This window comes from Notolepis coatsorum, assembly GCF_963971535.1.
Source record: "Notolepis coatsorum genome assembly, chromosome: 14".
Taxonomy (NCBI): domain Eukaryota; kingdom Metazoa; phylum Chordata; class Actinopteri; order Aulopiformes; family Paralepididae; genus Notolepis; species Notolepis coatsorum.
In genome coordinates this window covers 21,710,810-21,723,304 of record NC_140178.1, presented here as the reverse complement: position 1 = coordinate 21,723,304, position 12,495 = coordinate 21,710,810, and the positions used below count along the sequence as shown (strand labels likewise).

At 43.1% G+C, this 12,495-nt stretch overlaps 1 protein-coding gene across 9 annotated transcripts in view; it reads left to right on the top strand.

Moving 5' to 3' along the window:
• The window catches only part of LOC311240000 (oxysterol-binding protein-related protein 7-like), a 90,242-nt gene that overhangs the window by 63,291 nt on the left and 14,456 nt on the right, over window positions 1-12,495 (top strand). For all 9 annotated transcript variants that reach the window (XM_084328486.1, XM_084328492.1, XM_084328488.1 and 6 more), the window contains 2 exons: window positions 1,011-1,085; window positions 3,426-3,640. In XM_084328486.1, the coding sequence (XP_084184612.1) occupies window positions 1,011-1,085; window positions 3,426-3,640 (290 nt within the window). The remainder of the gene's footprint in view (window positions 1-1,010; window positions 1,086-3,425; window positions 3,641-12,495) is intronic.

Below are 12,495 nucleotides of genomic sequence, written 5' to 3'. Positions count from 1 at the left end.
ATATCTATGGCAGTGTGAGAGCATGTTGGATATCTAAAGAAAATTACCAGCGGGTTGTTTAAATTTTTTCAAATCAAATTTACATAACATAAGTGACTGCCATAGGGTCCAACAACGCTAATACTTAACTCGACATACTAAGCTGACAAAAAACTCACCCTGGAGCCGTTCACAGCAGAGCCTCTGTGCGAGACTTTACTTGCATTTTCATTTGGAATTGTTGATTTATTTTGTGGGGAAAACGTTACTACCAGCCCCAAGTGAAGGGGACAGTCTTTCGCGCTCTCGCTGTCCCTCCCTGTATCCATCTCTCACTGTACGTTTTGTATATTCTCATTTAGCCAACGATTATACATTAGCAAAACGTTGGACTATTTAATAGTCCAGTTAATTAGCTATAATAGGCGTGTGTGACTAGTGGTGGTGATAAGTGAGAGTGGTGATTAGTGTTTGTTCATGGTTTGTGTCCCGGGGGCGTGAATACTTTCCCTAATGGGGTTGTACTTCCGCGTTCGGTTTGCGCGATCTGATTGGCCACTGACATTTCTGGTCATGTGACATGTGCGCCAATCGTGTGACGCCTAGTTATGCGCCTATTTCCGAGTCTTAACAGCCTGCAAACTACCTAACGCCTAGTTTATCACTGGTTAAGCTTAGGCGACTCTTTCGAAGTTGGTTAAGGTTAAGCGTTTGGAATCGGGGCTGGTGTTCTATCGCCATGCTCTAAGACCAACTCTAACCTTAACCAACTTCAAAAGAGTGCCTATAAGCTTAACCGGTGGCAGAACTAGGCGTCACACGATTGGCGCACATGTCACATGACCAGAAACGTCAGTGGCCAATCAGATCGCATGTGGTTCCAGAGGTGGGTGTGGCATGGCGTGAATTTGAGTCTCTCAAAGAGCGACTTGGAAGTCCAATCGAGAGCAACTACAGTTTCTCTTTTCACACGTCGGATTGGTTGTTTTTATTGATTTGATCACTGCTTTCTGACTACTTCTTCTCTTCAGCTACCGCCACCATCAAGTACCGGAACAGCGTGTCCAGCGCCCCTGACCAACCCCTTCTTGAAACCACCAATACAGGTATGACATCACTGCCATCCCTAACTGTAACCCTGTGCCCACAATGCTAGTATGACATCACTACCAACCGTAACCCTGTGCCCACAATACTAGTATGACATCACTACCATCCGTAACCATGTGCCCACAATACTAGTATGACATCACTACCATCCGTAACCATGTGCCCACAATACTAGTATGACATCACTACCGTCCCTAACCGTAACCCTGTGCCCACAATACTAGTATGACATCACTGCCGTCCCTAACCGTGACCCTGTGCCCACAATACTAGTATGACATCACTACCAACCCTGTGCCCACAATACTAGTATGACATCACTACCAACCCTGTGCCCACAATACTAGTATGACATCACTACCGTCCCTTTCGCAGCACAGTTCCCCATAATTAGCCTCGGATAATCCATGCTGTTCATCATACTAGCTCTGGATAGTTGGCCACAAACTAATGCTAAGACAGTGGGGTGGAGGGGCGGTCAGGTGGCGTAACGGAGATTGCGTTCGTCACCAAACCCCGGAGTGGCTAGATTCGCCTGTTCGAATCCAGCTCACAGCGCCGGGGTTGTCACCAGCTTGGCTGGCCGTTCACACTAATACAATTGGCAGTATTAGAGGGTGGGAGAAGCTGGCGGGGTGGGTCCGGGTCGTTGTAAACAGCGACTCCTACAGTTCAGTCGGGGCGCCTGCTAAGCGCGGATAGGACTTGAGTGGGATAGTGTGATCCTTCCACACGCTACGCCCTCTCAATGAGAATCTGCGCTGCCTAAGTACCTGGAGCTGGTATGAGGAACGGCATTGATTGTGCTGAGAAATGACTACTGATCAACATCATCACTGGAAATAAGACCTTGAGTTATCTACTGTTGGTGATAATATACATTGAGTTATCTACTGTTGGTGTTAATAGACCTTGAGTTATCTACTGTTGGTGTTAATAGACCTTGAGTTATCTACTGTTGGTGTTAATAGACCTTGAGTTACCTACTGTTGGTGTTAATAGACCTTGAGTTATCTACTGTTGGTGTTAATAGACCTTGAGTTATCTACTGTTGGTGTTAATAGACCTTGAGTTAACTACTGTTGGTGTTAATAGACCTTGAGTTATCTACTGTTGGTGTTAATAGACCTTGAGTTGTCTACTGTTGGTGTTAATAGACCTTGAGTTATCTACTGTTGGTGTTAATAGACCTTGAGTTATCTACTGTTGGTGTTAATAGACCTTGAGTTAACTACTGTTGGTGATAATAGACCTTGAGTTAACTACTGTTGGTGTTAATAGACCTTGAGTTAACTACTGTTGGTGTTAATAGACCTTGAGTTACCTACTGTTGGTGTTAATACACCTTGAGTTATCTACTGTTGGTGTTAATAGACCTTGAGTTATCTACTGTTGGTGTTAATAGACCTTGAGTTAACTACTGTTGGTGATAATAGACCTTGAGTTATCTACTGTTGGTGTTAATAGACCTTGAGTTACCTACTGTTGGTGTTAATAGACCTTGAGTTAACTACTGTTGGTGTTAATAGACCTTGAGTTAACTACTGTTGGTGTTAATAGACCTTGAGTTACCTACTGTTGGTGTTAATACACCTTGAGTTATCTACTGTTGGTGTTAATAGACCTTGAGTTATCTACTGTTGGTGATAATAGACCTTGAGTTATCTACTGTTGGTGTTAATAGACCTTGAGTTAACTACTGTTGGTGATAATAGACCTTGAGTTATCTACTGTTGGTGTTAATAGACCTTGAGTTACCTACTGTTGGTGTTAATAGACCTTGAGTTAACTACTGTTGGTGTTAATAGACCTTGAGTTATCTACTGTTGGTGTTAATAGACCTTGAGTTATCTACTGTTGGTGTTAATATACCTTGAGTTAACTACTGTTGGTGATAATGGATCGTATTCATTCAAGATTAGAGCTCCATCTTCCCTTGTACTGAACAGGTCATGTTTGTGGGAGTAGCACACACACCAACACTGTAATGAATTATTTCCTTCCCTGCTAAGTGCTAACCTTCCCTGCTAACCCACACCCAGGAGTAGAAAAACAAACTGGGCAGTATATTAAGTAAGCAGTGTTCCTGGCTGCAAAAATATCTAATTGATTTATTAAAGCCAATGTATTGCTTGTGTGCCCCTCATCACCAAGGGCAATAACCCTGAACATCTTGTTAATCTGACGATTTTAAACCCTGGCCAAACCGCAAGGAGTACATATGGCATTTTCCTCCCGTCACTAAATAACATTTTGAGATTGAGCCAAAGACTACTACGACGAGACAAAACACATTCTCCTTTTTATTTAATATGAATTGATTTTGTCTGCTCCAGGCCGCCGTGTGGTCCTCCCCGCCCACGGAGCCGATAACAGCCACATTGGCATCATGAACATCCTGTACAACAACATCGGTAAGGATCTGTCCCGCATCTCCATGCCGGCTGCCCTCAACGAGCCGCTCTCCCTGCTGCAGAGGATGAGTGAGGAGCTGGAGTACACTGAGCTGCTGGACATCGCCAACCGCACCGACGACCCCTACGAGAGGATGGTAAGAACTGCCCCGGCCCCCCCTGGGGTAGCCCCAGTGGCGAACCACATAGCGCGCTCAGCCGCGACACGGCCGACCCGGGTTCGACTCCCGAACCCGTCGTTATTTGCCAAATGTCTTCCCCCCACTCTGTCTCCCATTCCTCCTCTGTCTCTCTCTACTGGACTGCCCAGTAGCAATAAAGCGATAAAACGCCAAAAAATAAATCTTAAAAAAAAAAAACTGCCCCGGCCCCAACCACACGCTGTTGCTACAGAACTACAGAACTTCCCCGGTCCCAACCACACGCTGTTGCTACAGAACTACAGAACTACCCTGGTCCAAACCACACGCTGTTACTACAGAACTACCCTGGTCCAGACCACACGCTGTTACTAAAGAACTACAGAACGACATATAATCCCCTATTATTATGTCTTTTTGTTTTATATGTTCGTTTTATGCTCAAGCTCGGATCTCAACAGGACCTTAACAGTTGGATATATATCAATTATGAAATGCTACTCCAGACGAATTACACTCAGACATACGGCAACCTGTTTAGACTATGGCTAATTTAAATATCTTGATTTGGAATACAGGAGGTCTCAATATGCATCATAAACGCACAAGCGTTTTAACATGGATGAAAAGACAACAGGTTGATGTGGCTCTTTTAAGTGAAACGCATCTTTTATTGGCTGACAATGTAAAGCTGGCGGATAAAGTATATCAAAACATAAGCTACTCCTCCTTTGGCACCAAATCCTGTGGTGTAGCTATAGTAGTGAAACGGAAGTTGAATATAAAATTGTTGGACGTGTGGTCTGATGCAGATGGTCGAGTAACTATTGCTAAGATAGATTACTTAAACAGGAAAATTGCATTGGTAGCGGCTTACGCCCCTAATGTTTATAACGCTAACTTCTACGCTTCACTCACTAGAGCAGGGGTGGGCAATTATTTTTCCCAGGGGGCCGAATGAGCAACTGAAAATATGTTGGGGGGCAGGGCCAAAATTCCAAACTCAATTATGCATAATATACATTTTATTTCTATATAAAAAGCAGTAAATGGCATTGTTTTGACCCCTGGTAAGAGTGTATGTTATTATTTTGGCAATTAAATGGTGGGGTTAGCTTTCAAAAATATCATTTATTCAAATAGAATTTATTTCCAAAATGATAAACAAAATGTGAAACATTACATTTACATTTACATTTAGTCATTTAGCTGACGCTTTTATCCAAAGCGACTTACAAGTTCTGTACGACAAGCCATCAGGAAGGGCACAACTCTATCAGCTGAGCAACAATGTTCATCAAAGTGTTGAGTGCTACAGTGTAGGTTAGTTTATTAGGACAAGTGCATGACAGTACGGTTAGTTAGGGTTAGATTTTTTTTTTTTTTTTTTTTTTTTTTTAATTCAGATAATGGTTGAAGAAGTGCGTCTTTAGTCGACGGCGAAAGATTGGACGTGATTCGGCTGTCCTAACTGGGGTGGGTAGTTCATTCCACCATTGTGGGGCAAGGACTGAGAATAGGCGACTTCTCTTTGATGACATTAATAACAAAGGGCATTTTGAGTTTCATATACTATTGAAACAAGGATTTTCTTAGCTTTCTAAAGACATCACATCATCTTATAGCAAAAATAAACAAGACATGTCACTGAACTAAAGAAAAGTGTCCCAGTTTTGTAGCCTTTTTTACTTTACATGCCTATATTAAACATTTAATGTTTTCAGAACTGTGCAAAAAAAAGTCCCATTTCACTTGTTATATTTCCACATTTTAGTGTTCTTCAGTTCTTTTTTTTTCATTCAGTGTGAGAAATCCAGTCTCTGTTGAGCTTTAACAAGTCCATCAAAGTCAGGTTGCATGTCTGAGGTAGAGATGCGAAGCACAGCTGCCAGATGTTCATCAGTGAGAGAGGATCTGTACCTGGACTTGGTAAACGTCATGACTGAGTGTCTGTTCACATATGTAGGTGGATCCAAAGAGAACCAACATCTTCTGAGCATGTCTCCTAAGCGTATATATTGTGCGTGTAAACATTGACATGAAGTTTTTTTTTTTTTTTTTTTTTTTTTTTTTTTTTTTTTTTTTATTATCATGTAATCTTTCACGGGCCGGTCAGAATCATGCCCAGGTCTGCACTAGAGCGATGCTAGATCTCCCTGAGTATTCATTTATAATTGGTGCGGATTTTAATGCCATCTGGGATCCCGTGATTGATAAATCTAGTCTCACCACAACCTATGACCAGAAACGGGCCTCTGAGGCACTACAAGCCTGGTCCAAGGATACAGGAGTAAATGATTTGTGGCGATCGCTCAATCCAACGGCGCAAGAGTTTTCCTTTTTCTCAGCAAGACACAGGACATTTTCTAGAATAGATTATGTTTTTGCATCCCAGACTATTTGATAGCTTTGACGTTGAATTGGGGCCCATTGCACTGTCGGACTACAATTATTTACTCCTAAAGGGCTCATTCAGTAGAATGACATCCCGAGCCCCAAGATGGCGCTTTAACTCAACACTGTTGAAAAACAATGAATTCAACCTGCAATTTAAAAATGAACTCATTGAATTCCTGCAGCTTGATGTGGGTTCGGTACCCCACAACATTATGGATATCGGTAAAGGGTTTTATCAGGAATAACACTACTATCTTTGCCTCCAACCTCCGCAAGAAACGTCTATCCAAATTGGTAGAACTGGAAGTGCTTCACTCTTTGTTGTTCTCCTCTTTACAACACAACTACTCGAGTCGACTGGAGTCTCAAATTAAAGTGTTGAAAAAGGAGATTAACTCTATTTTAAGACAACAATCTGAATTTCAAATACACAGAACAAGACAACATTATTACTTTCATGGCTCTAAACCTAGTCACCTACTAGCTATGAAGATACGATCCAGTGAACAATTTGCTGATATCCCTGTCATCAAGGACCAACAGGGAATGGTTATCACAGACCCCAAAAAAAATCAACGAGACTTTTCGTACGTTTTACTCTAACCTGTACGAGTCAGAAGTGATCTTCGATCATAATAAACTGGAGAAATTCCTTGATCAAATTAACTTATCTCAACTCTCAGAGGAAGACGCTAAACGGTTAGATGCACCTATTACACTAGAGCAGTGGTTCTCAAACTTTGTACACCAAGTACCACCTGAGAACGTAGCTGGCTCTCCAAATACCACCATATGACCGGCGTTAAAATACATTCTATTCAGCTATGCACAGTTCACGCAGGAGGCAAATGTATTCCTAATACAATTATTTATTGTTAACTTTTGTCAGACACAGCCACAATGTACAAAGGGATAGCACTAGAACTAGCAAATGCTTCCACACAACTCATACAATGCAAGGGGCATTGAGAACATAATAACTAACATTCTCACATAGCAAGTGAAAATTAAGAACTGTATTTCAGCAAATGTACTTAATTCTCTCTCTCTCTCTCTCTCTCTCTCACACAGCAAGCAATTGTCTGTCATTCTCTCTCACACACACACACACACACTTATTTTGTTACAAAAACTTAATTTCCTGCATTCTGGTGCAGGAATTTTTGAATTTTACCCTTTAAATGCCAGTGTTTGTGATGGGCATCACAAATTATTGTAAAAAAGAAAAGAAAACACATATTCAATACATTTTTCAATGTTTACCATTTAAATGCCAGTTTGTGTGATGGCATCACAAATTATTGTTAAAAAAAACACAAAAGTTAAATATTTTCAATATATCAAATGCAAAGTACATTTTTCTGGGGGGGATTATTACAGGCTAGGCATGTGTCAATGATTAGCAGCAACACAGATTTTGATGGATTTTTTGTAATGTCAGATTTAACACCAACTCTTTAGGAGTACTTCATTTTTTATCTGACATTACAAAAAATCGAAAAATAAATGGTTATGATCAGGGCTGAAGTTGAATTAAAGATTTATGACTGTTTAGACTGCATTACTCTCTGTCACAGTGATCTCCTGGTTGTTCCCCACTTAAGTTATCTAACTATCGCGCCGCCGCAACCAGAAACACTGGCCTGGCCTGCTTCTAAGTTCAGTGGCCTAAAAAAAAAGGGGGGGGGGGTTTTTTGTGCTTTTTTGGAAATGTTTTCAAGTACCACCAGCAGTACCACCAAGTACCACTAGTGGTACGCGTACCACAGTTTGAGAACCACTGCACTAGAGGAACTTAGGGAGGCTATTTCTGACTTGCAAAGTGGTAAGGCCCCTGGTTGGGACGGTATTCCACCTGAACTGTACCTCTCATGCTGGGATGTAATTGGACCCCTATTACTTGATATGATTTTACACTCAGTCAAAGAGGGGAACTTCTCCAGGGATGTCAATATGGCACTCATATCTGTCCTACTTAAGAAAGATAAAGACCCCACCGACTGCGGCAGTTATAGACCCTTAAGCCTCCTTGGAACCGATCTCAAGCTGTACACTAAGGTACTAGCCATCCGACTTCAAAAGCATATGACATCTTTAGTTCACCCTGATCAGACAGGCTTCATAAGAGGCCGCCTGATCACGGATAATATTAGACGGTTACTGCATGTGATAGATGCCAGCAAGGATGCCGCGCCTCCTACAGCTGTTTTATCCTTAGACGCGATGAAAGCCTTTGACAGGTTGGAATGGTCTTACTTATGCGCAGTACTTAAAATAATGGGGTTAGCGGTCAGGTGGCGTAGCGGAGATTGTGCTCGTCACCAATGCAAGAGGCTGCGGTCTCGACTCCCGGAGAGTCAGCATTGCCTTGGCTTTGGCTGATCGCTATACTAACTCGTTGAGTTAGGGGGAGGGAAGCCGTGGGTGGGTCCTGGGCGTTGTGGACAGCGACCCCTACAGTTCGGTCGGGGCGCCTGCACAGCGAGGGTAGGATCTGGAGAGAGGTAGTGCGACCTTCCACACGTTACACTCTCCCAGTGAGAATCTGCGCTGCCAGGCTGGCTGCCGGCTGGCTGCACATGCGTCGGAGGAAAGCATCTCGGACCAACAGTAGGGGGGGGGGGGGGGTGCGCAACAACCAGGAAGGGGGTTGGGAATTGGCATAATGACTAACAGTGGGATGGGAGAAAAATCGGAAAAAGGAGGGGGAAAAGGATAATAAAAAAATAATAATAATAAAAAATGGGGTTAGGTGATGGGTTCATTCATATGATCAAAGTACTATATACAGATCCATCGGCCATGATTTTAACAGGTAAATTCTGCTCTCCACACTTCCCTGTATCGCGCTCGTCCAGACAGGGTTGTCCTCTTAGTCCCGGTCCATTTGCTCTATCCCTAGAACCTTTAGCACAGTACAAAAGACAATCCCAGTCCATAGCACCGATCTCAATTAAGGGCACACAGCATCACATTAGCTTATATGCAGACGATGTAATCTTGTTCATGCAAAACCCTGCCACCTCCCTACCTCATCTTCTTAAAGTAATAGATGATTTTGGCAATCTATCAGGTTTTAAGATAAACTGGCCAAAATCGGCCTTCCTTCCACTTAATGTGACTGCGAAGGCTACCACCCTCTCAGCAAATATACCCATGGTAGAACACTTTAGATGTCTTGGAGTTGAAATATTTCCTACCATAAGCCAAACGGTGAAGCATAATTACTCCGGTTTGCTAGACAGGATCACAAATGACTTCGGCAGGTGGTCAAAATTTAAAAACTCATTACAGGCCTGATCGTCAATAGTTAAGATGAATGCTTTGCCTAGAATTAACTTCATCAGCTCAATGTTGCCGTTACCCCCTCCAATTGGATACTGGCAAAAACTACACTCCGCTGCATATACATTTATTTGGAACAACAAACGTCCACGATTAAAAAGATCCACGGCACAGAGAAATAAAACCGACGGGGGTTTAGCCTTTCCAGACTTCTACTATTACTTTAAAGCGTTCTCTTTAAGACCACTGATCACCTGGTTTGATTCTCAAGCATTGGTATCCTGGAGACCATTAGAGGAGAACATAGTGGCACCACATAGACTACAGAATATAGTGTACACCAACTTATCAATTAAACAATGCAACTTGAGATTTGGCCCTCTTATTACACATGTGATCCGGATATGGCGTGACACACAGAAAAAGTGTACTAACCACCATAAATGGCACAAGCATTCTCCCCTATTTAATAACAATTTAATCCTTATTGCACAACAACCTATCAGATATCCTGGATGGGATGGGAAAATGTTCGGAGAGGGGAAAATGTTCGGAGGGAGAGAGGGAGAGAGGGAGATAGAGGGAGATAGAGGGAGAGAGAGAGGGAGAGGGAGAGATGCGGCAGCCCCTCCCCCTCTTCCTTTTTTTTCTTTCTATCACTCTCCCGTTCGGAGGTGTGTGTCGCGTGGACCTCCGTGCGGCAGGTCCCCCCCAAGTGCTCCTGAATGCTCTCTATCTCTCTCCAGACTAGTGCATGCAGAGTATGAGGAAGTGGTTTTCACTCGCTGTGTACAGTCAGTCTATGTAGATTGTGGGCGGGCATTAGCTACAACCACAGAGCCAATCACATCACTGTCTGCTACCCAGAGCCTGAGTAACGTCATTCAGGCCTTCAAATCAGGATGGCCTAATTTACTGGAGAAGGAAATGATCTGAGCTGAATCAGAGCAATCCGCCAATATGGTATTTAGACACTAAAACACATTGATACGAACTCCTATTACTATAATACAATGCTAGAGACCGAAAAATGACATTTATAGTACATGTCCCCTTTAATGAAGCCAGCATAGCAGTCTGGGTAGCTATGGTGGAGAAGATAAAGGAACGCATATAAATTTGTAATTTTCTGAGGTTAAATGAAGTAGTGGATGTATAGTCCAAGTAGGGGGGGGGGAGTGGAAGGGAAGAGCGAGCAAGAGCCCATGTATTGCATTTATAATTTTCATGTCTTTTAATTTACATTCATTCTGATTTAATTACTGGACTGTCATTATTGTTATTATTTCTGTTATTGTCCTGTGATTTATCATTTATTATTGATTATTATTGTTACTGTATTGTTTGTCTTGTTTCATGTTAAAAAAAGGGAAAATAAAAAACATTTGTTCAAAAAAAATAACTACAGAACTACCCTGGTCCAGACCACACGCTGTTACTACAGAACTACCCTGGTCCAGACCACACGCTGTTATTACAGAACTACCCTGGTCCATTCGCCTGTTCGAATCCAGCTCACAGCTCCGGGGTTGTCACCAGCTTGGCTGGCCGTTCACACTAATACAATTGGCAGTATTAGAGGGTGGGAGAAGCTGGCGGGGTGGGTCCGGGTCGTTGTAAACAGCGACTCCTACAGTTCGGTCGGGGCGCCTGCTAAGCGCGGATAGGACTTGAGTGGGATAGTGTGATCCTTCCACACGCTACGCCCTCTCAATGAGAATCCGTGCTGCCAGGTGAAAAGAAGCGGTTGATTGGCTGGACGTGTGTCGGAGGAAACACGTGATAGCCTCCACTCTCCCAGACCGACTGTGGGGGGGTAAGTGCGCAGCGACCAGGAAGGGCATTAGGAATTGGCATAACGACTAACATTGGGATGGGAGAAAATCGGAGGAAAATGGAGGGGGAAAATTCCAATAAAAAAAAAAAACTACCCTGGTCCAGACCACACGCTGTTACTACAGAACTTCCCCGGTCCAAACCACACGCTGTTACTACAGAACTACCCTGGTCCAGACCACACGCTGTTATTACAGAACTACAGAACTTCCCCGGTCCAAACCACACACTGTTACTACAGATCTATCCTGGTCCAGACCACATGCTGGTACTAGAGAACTACAGAACCTCCCCGGTCCAAACCACACGCTGTTACTACAGATCTATCTCCAAACCACACGCTGGTACTAGAGAACTACCCTGGTCCGGCTCACACGCTGTTACTACAGAACTACCCTGGTCCAAACCACACGCTGTTACTAGAGAACTATAGAACTACCCTGGTCCAAACCACACGCTGTTACTAGAGAACTACAGAACTACCCTGGTCCAAACCACACGCTGTTACTAGAGAACTACAGAACTACCCTGGTCCAAACCACACGCTGTTACTAGAGAACTACAGAACTAACACCGTCCAAGCCACACGCTGGTACTAAAGAACTACCCTGGTCCAAACCACATGCTGTTACTAGAGAACTACAGAACTAACACCGTCCAAACCACACGCTGGTACTAAAGAACTACCCTGGTCCAGACCACACGCTGGTACTAAAGAACTACAGAACTACCCTGGTTCAGACCACACGCTGTTACTAAAGACTACAGAACTATTCTGGTCCAAACCACACACTGTTACTAAAGAACTACCCTGGTCCAGACCACACGCTGTTACTACAGAACTACAGAATGTAAACTACAGAACTACCCTGGTCTGACCCACACGCTTTTACTAGAGACTACAAAACTTCCCTGGTATCACAGTGGCTAAAAAGCTAATAGCATCACGATGGTTCCAACCCGGAAAAAAATGCCGAAAGGTCTGGATTATTACATATCTCGATGTGATTTATCAAGAAATATCTACAGCAAGAATTTTGGGTCTCAATGAATCAAAAATGAAAATGTGGTTAGAAGTGGTGGAGATAATAAAAGCTAGCATATAATGGTAGTGTCTGGTTAGGAGCGTGGGATAATGGATGGATTATCCAATGGGGGGTCCGGGAGGGGCGGGTACGAGCTAGAGCATATGTGTGTAGGGTATTAGATAGCAGGTATTGGGGGTATATCCTGTATAAGACATTTAACTATATGGTGATTTCATTGGATGTGCACTGTTAATAATGCTTGTATATCTTATCGTGTGTTGTCATGTTTGTTTATATGTTTGTTTA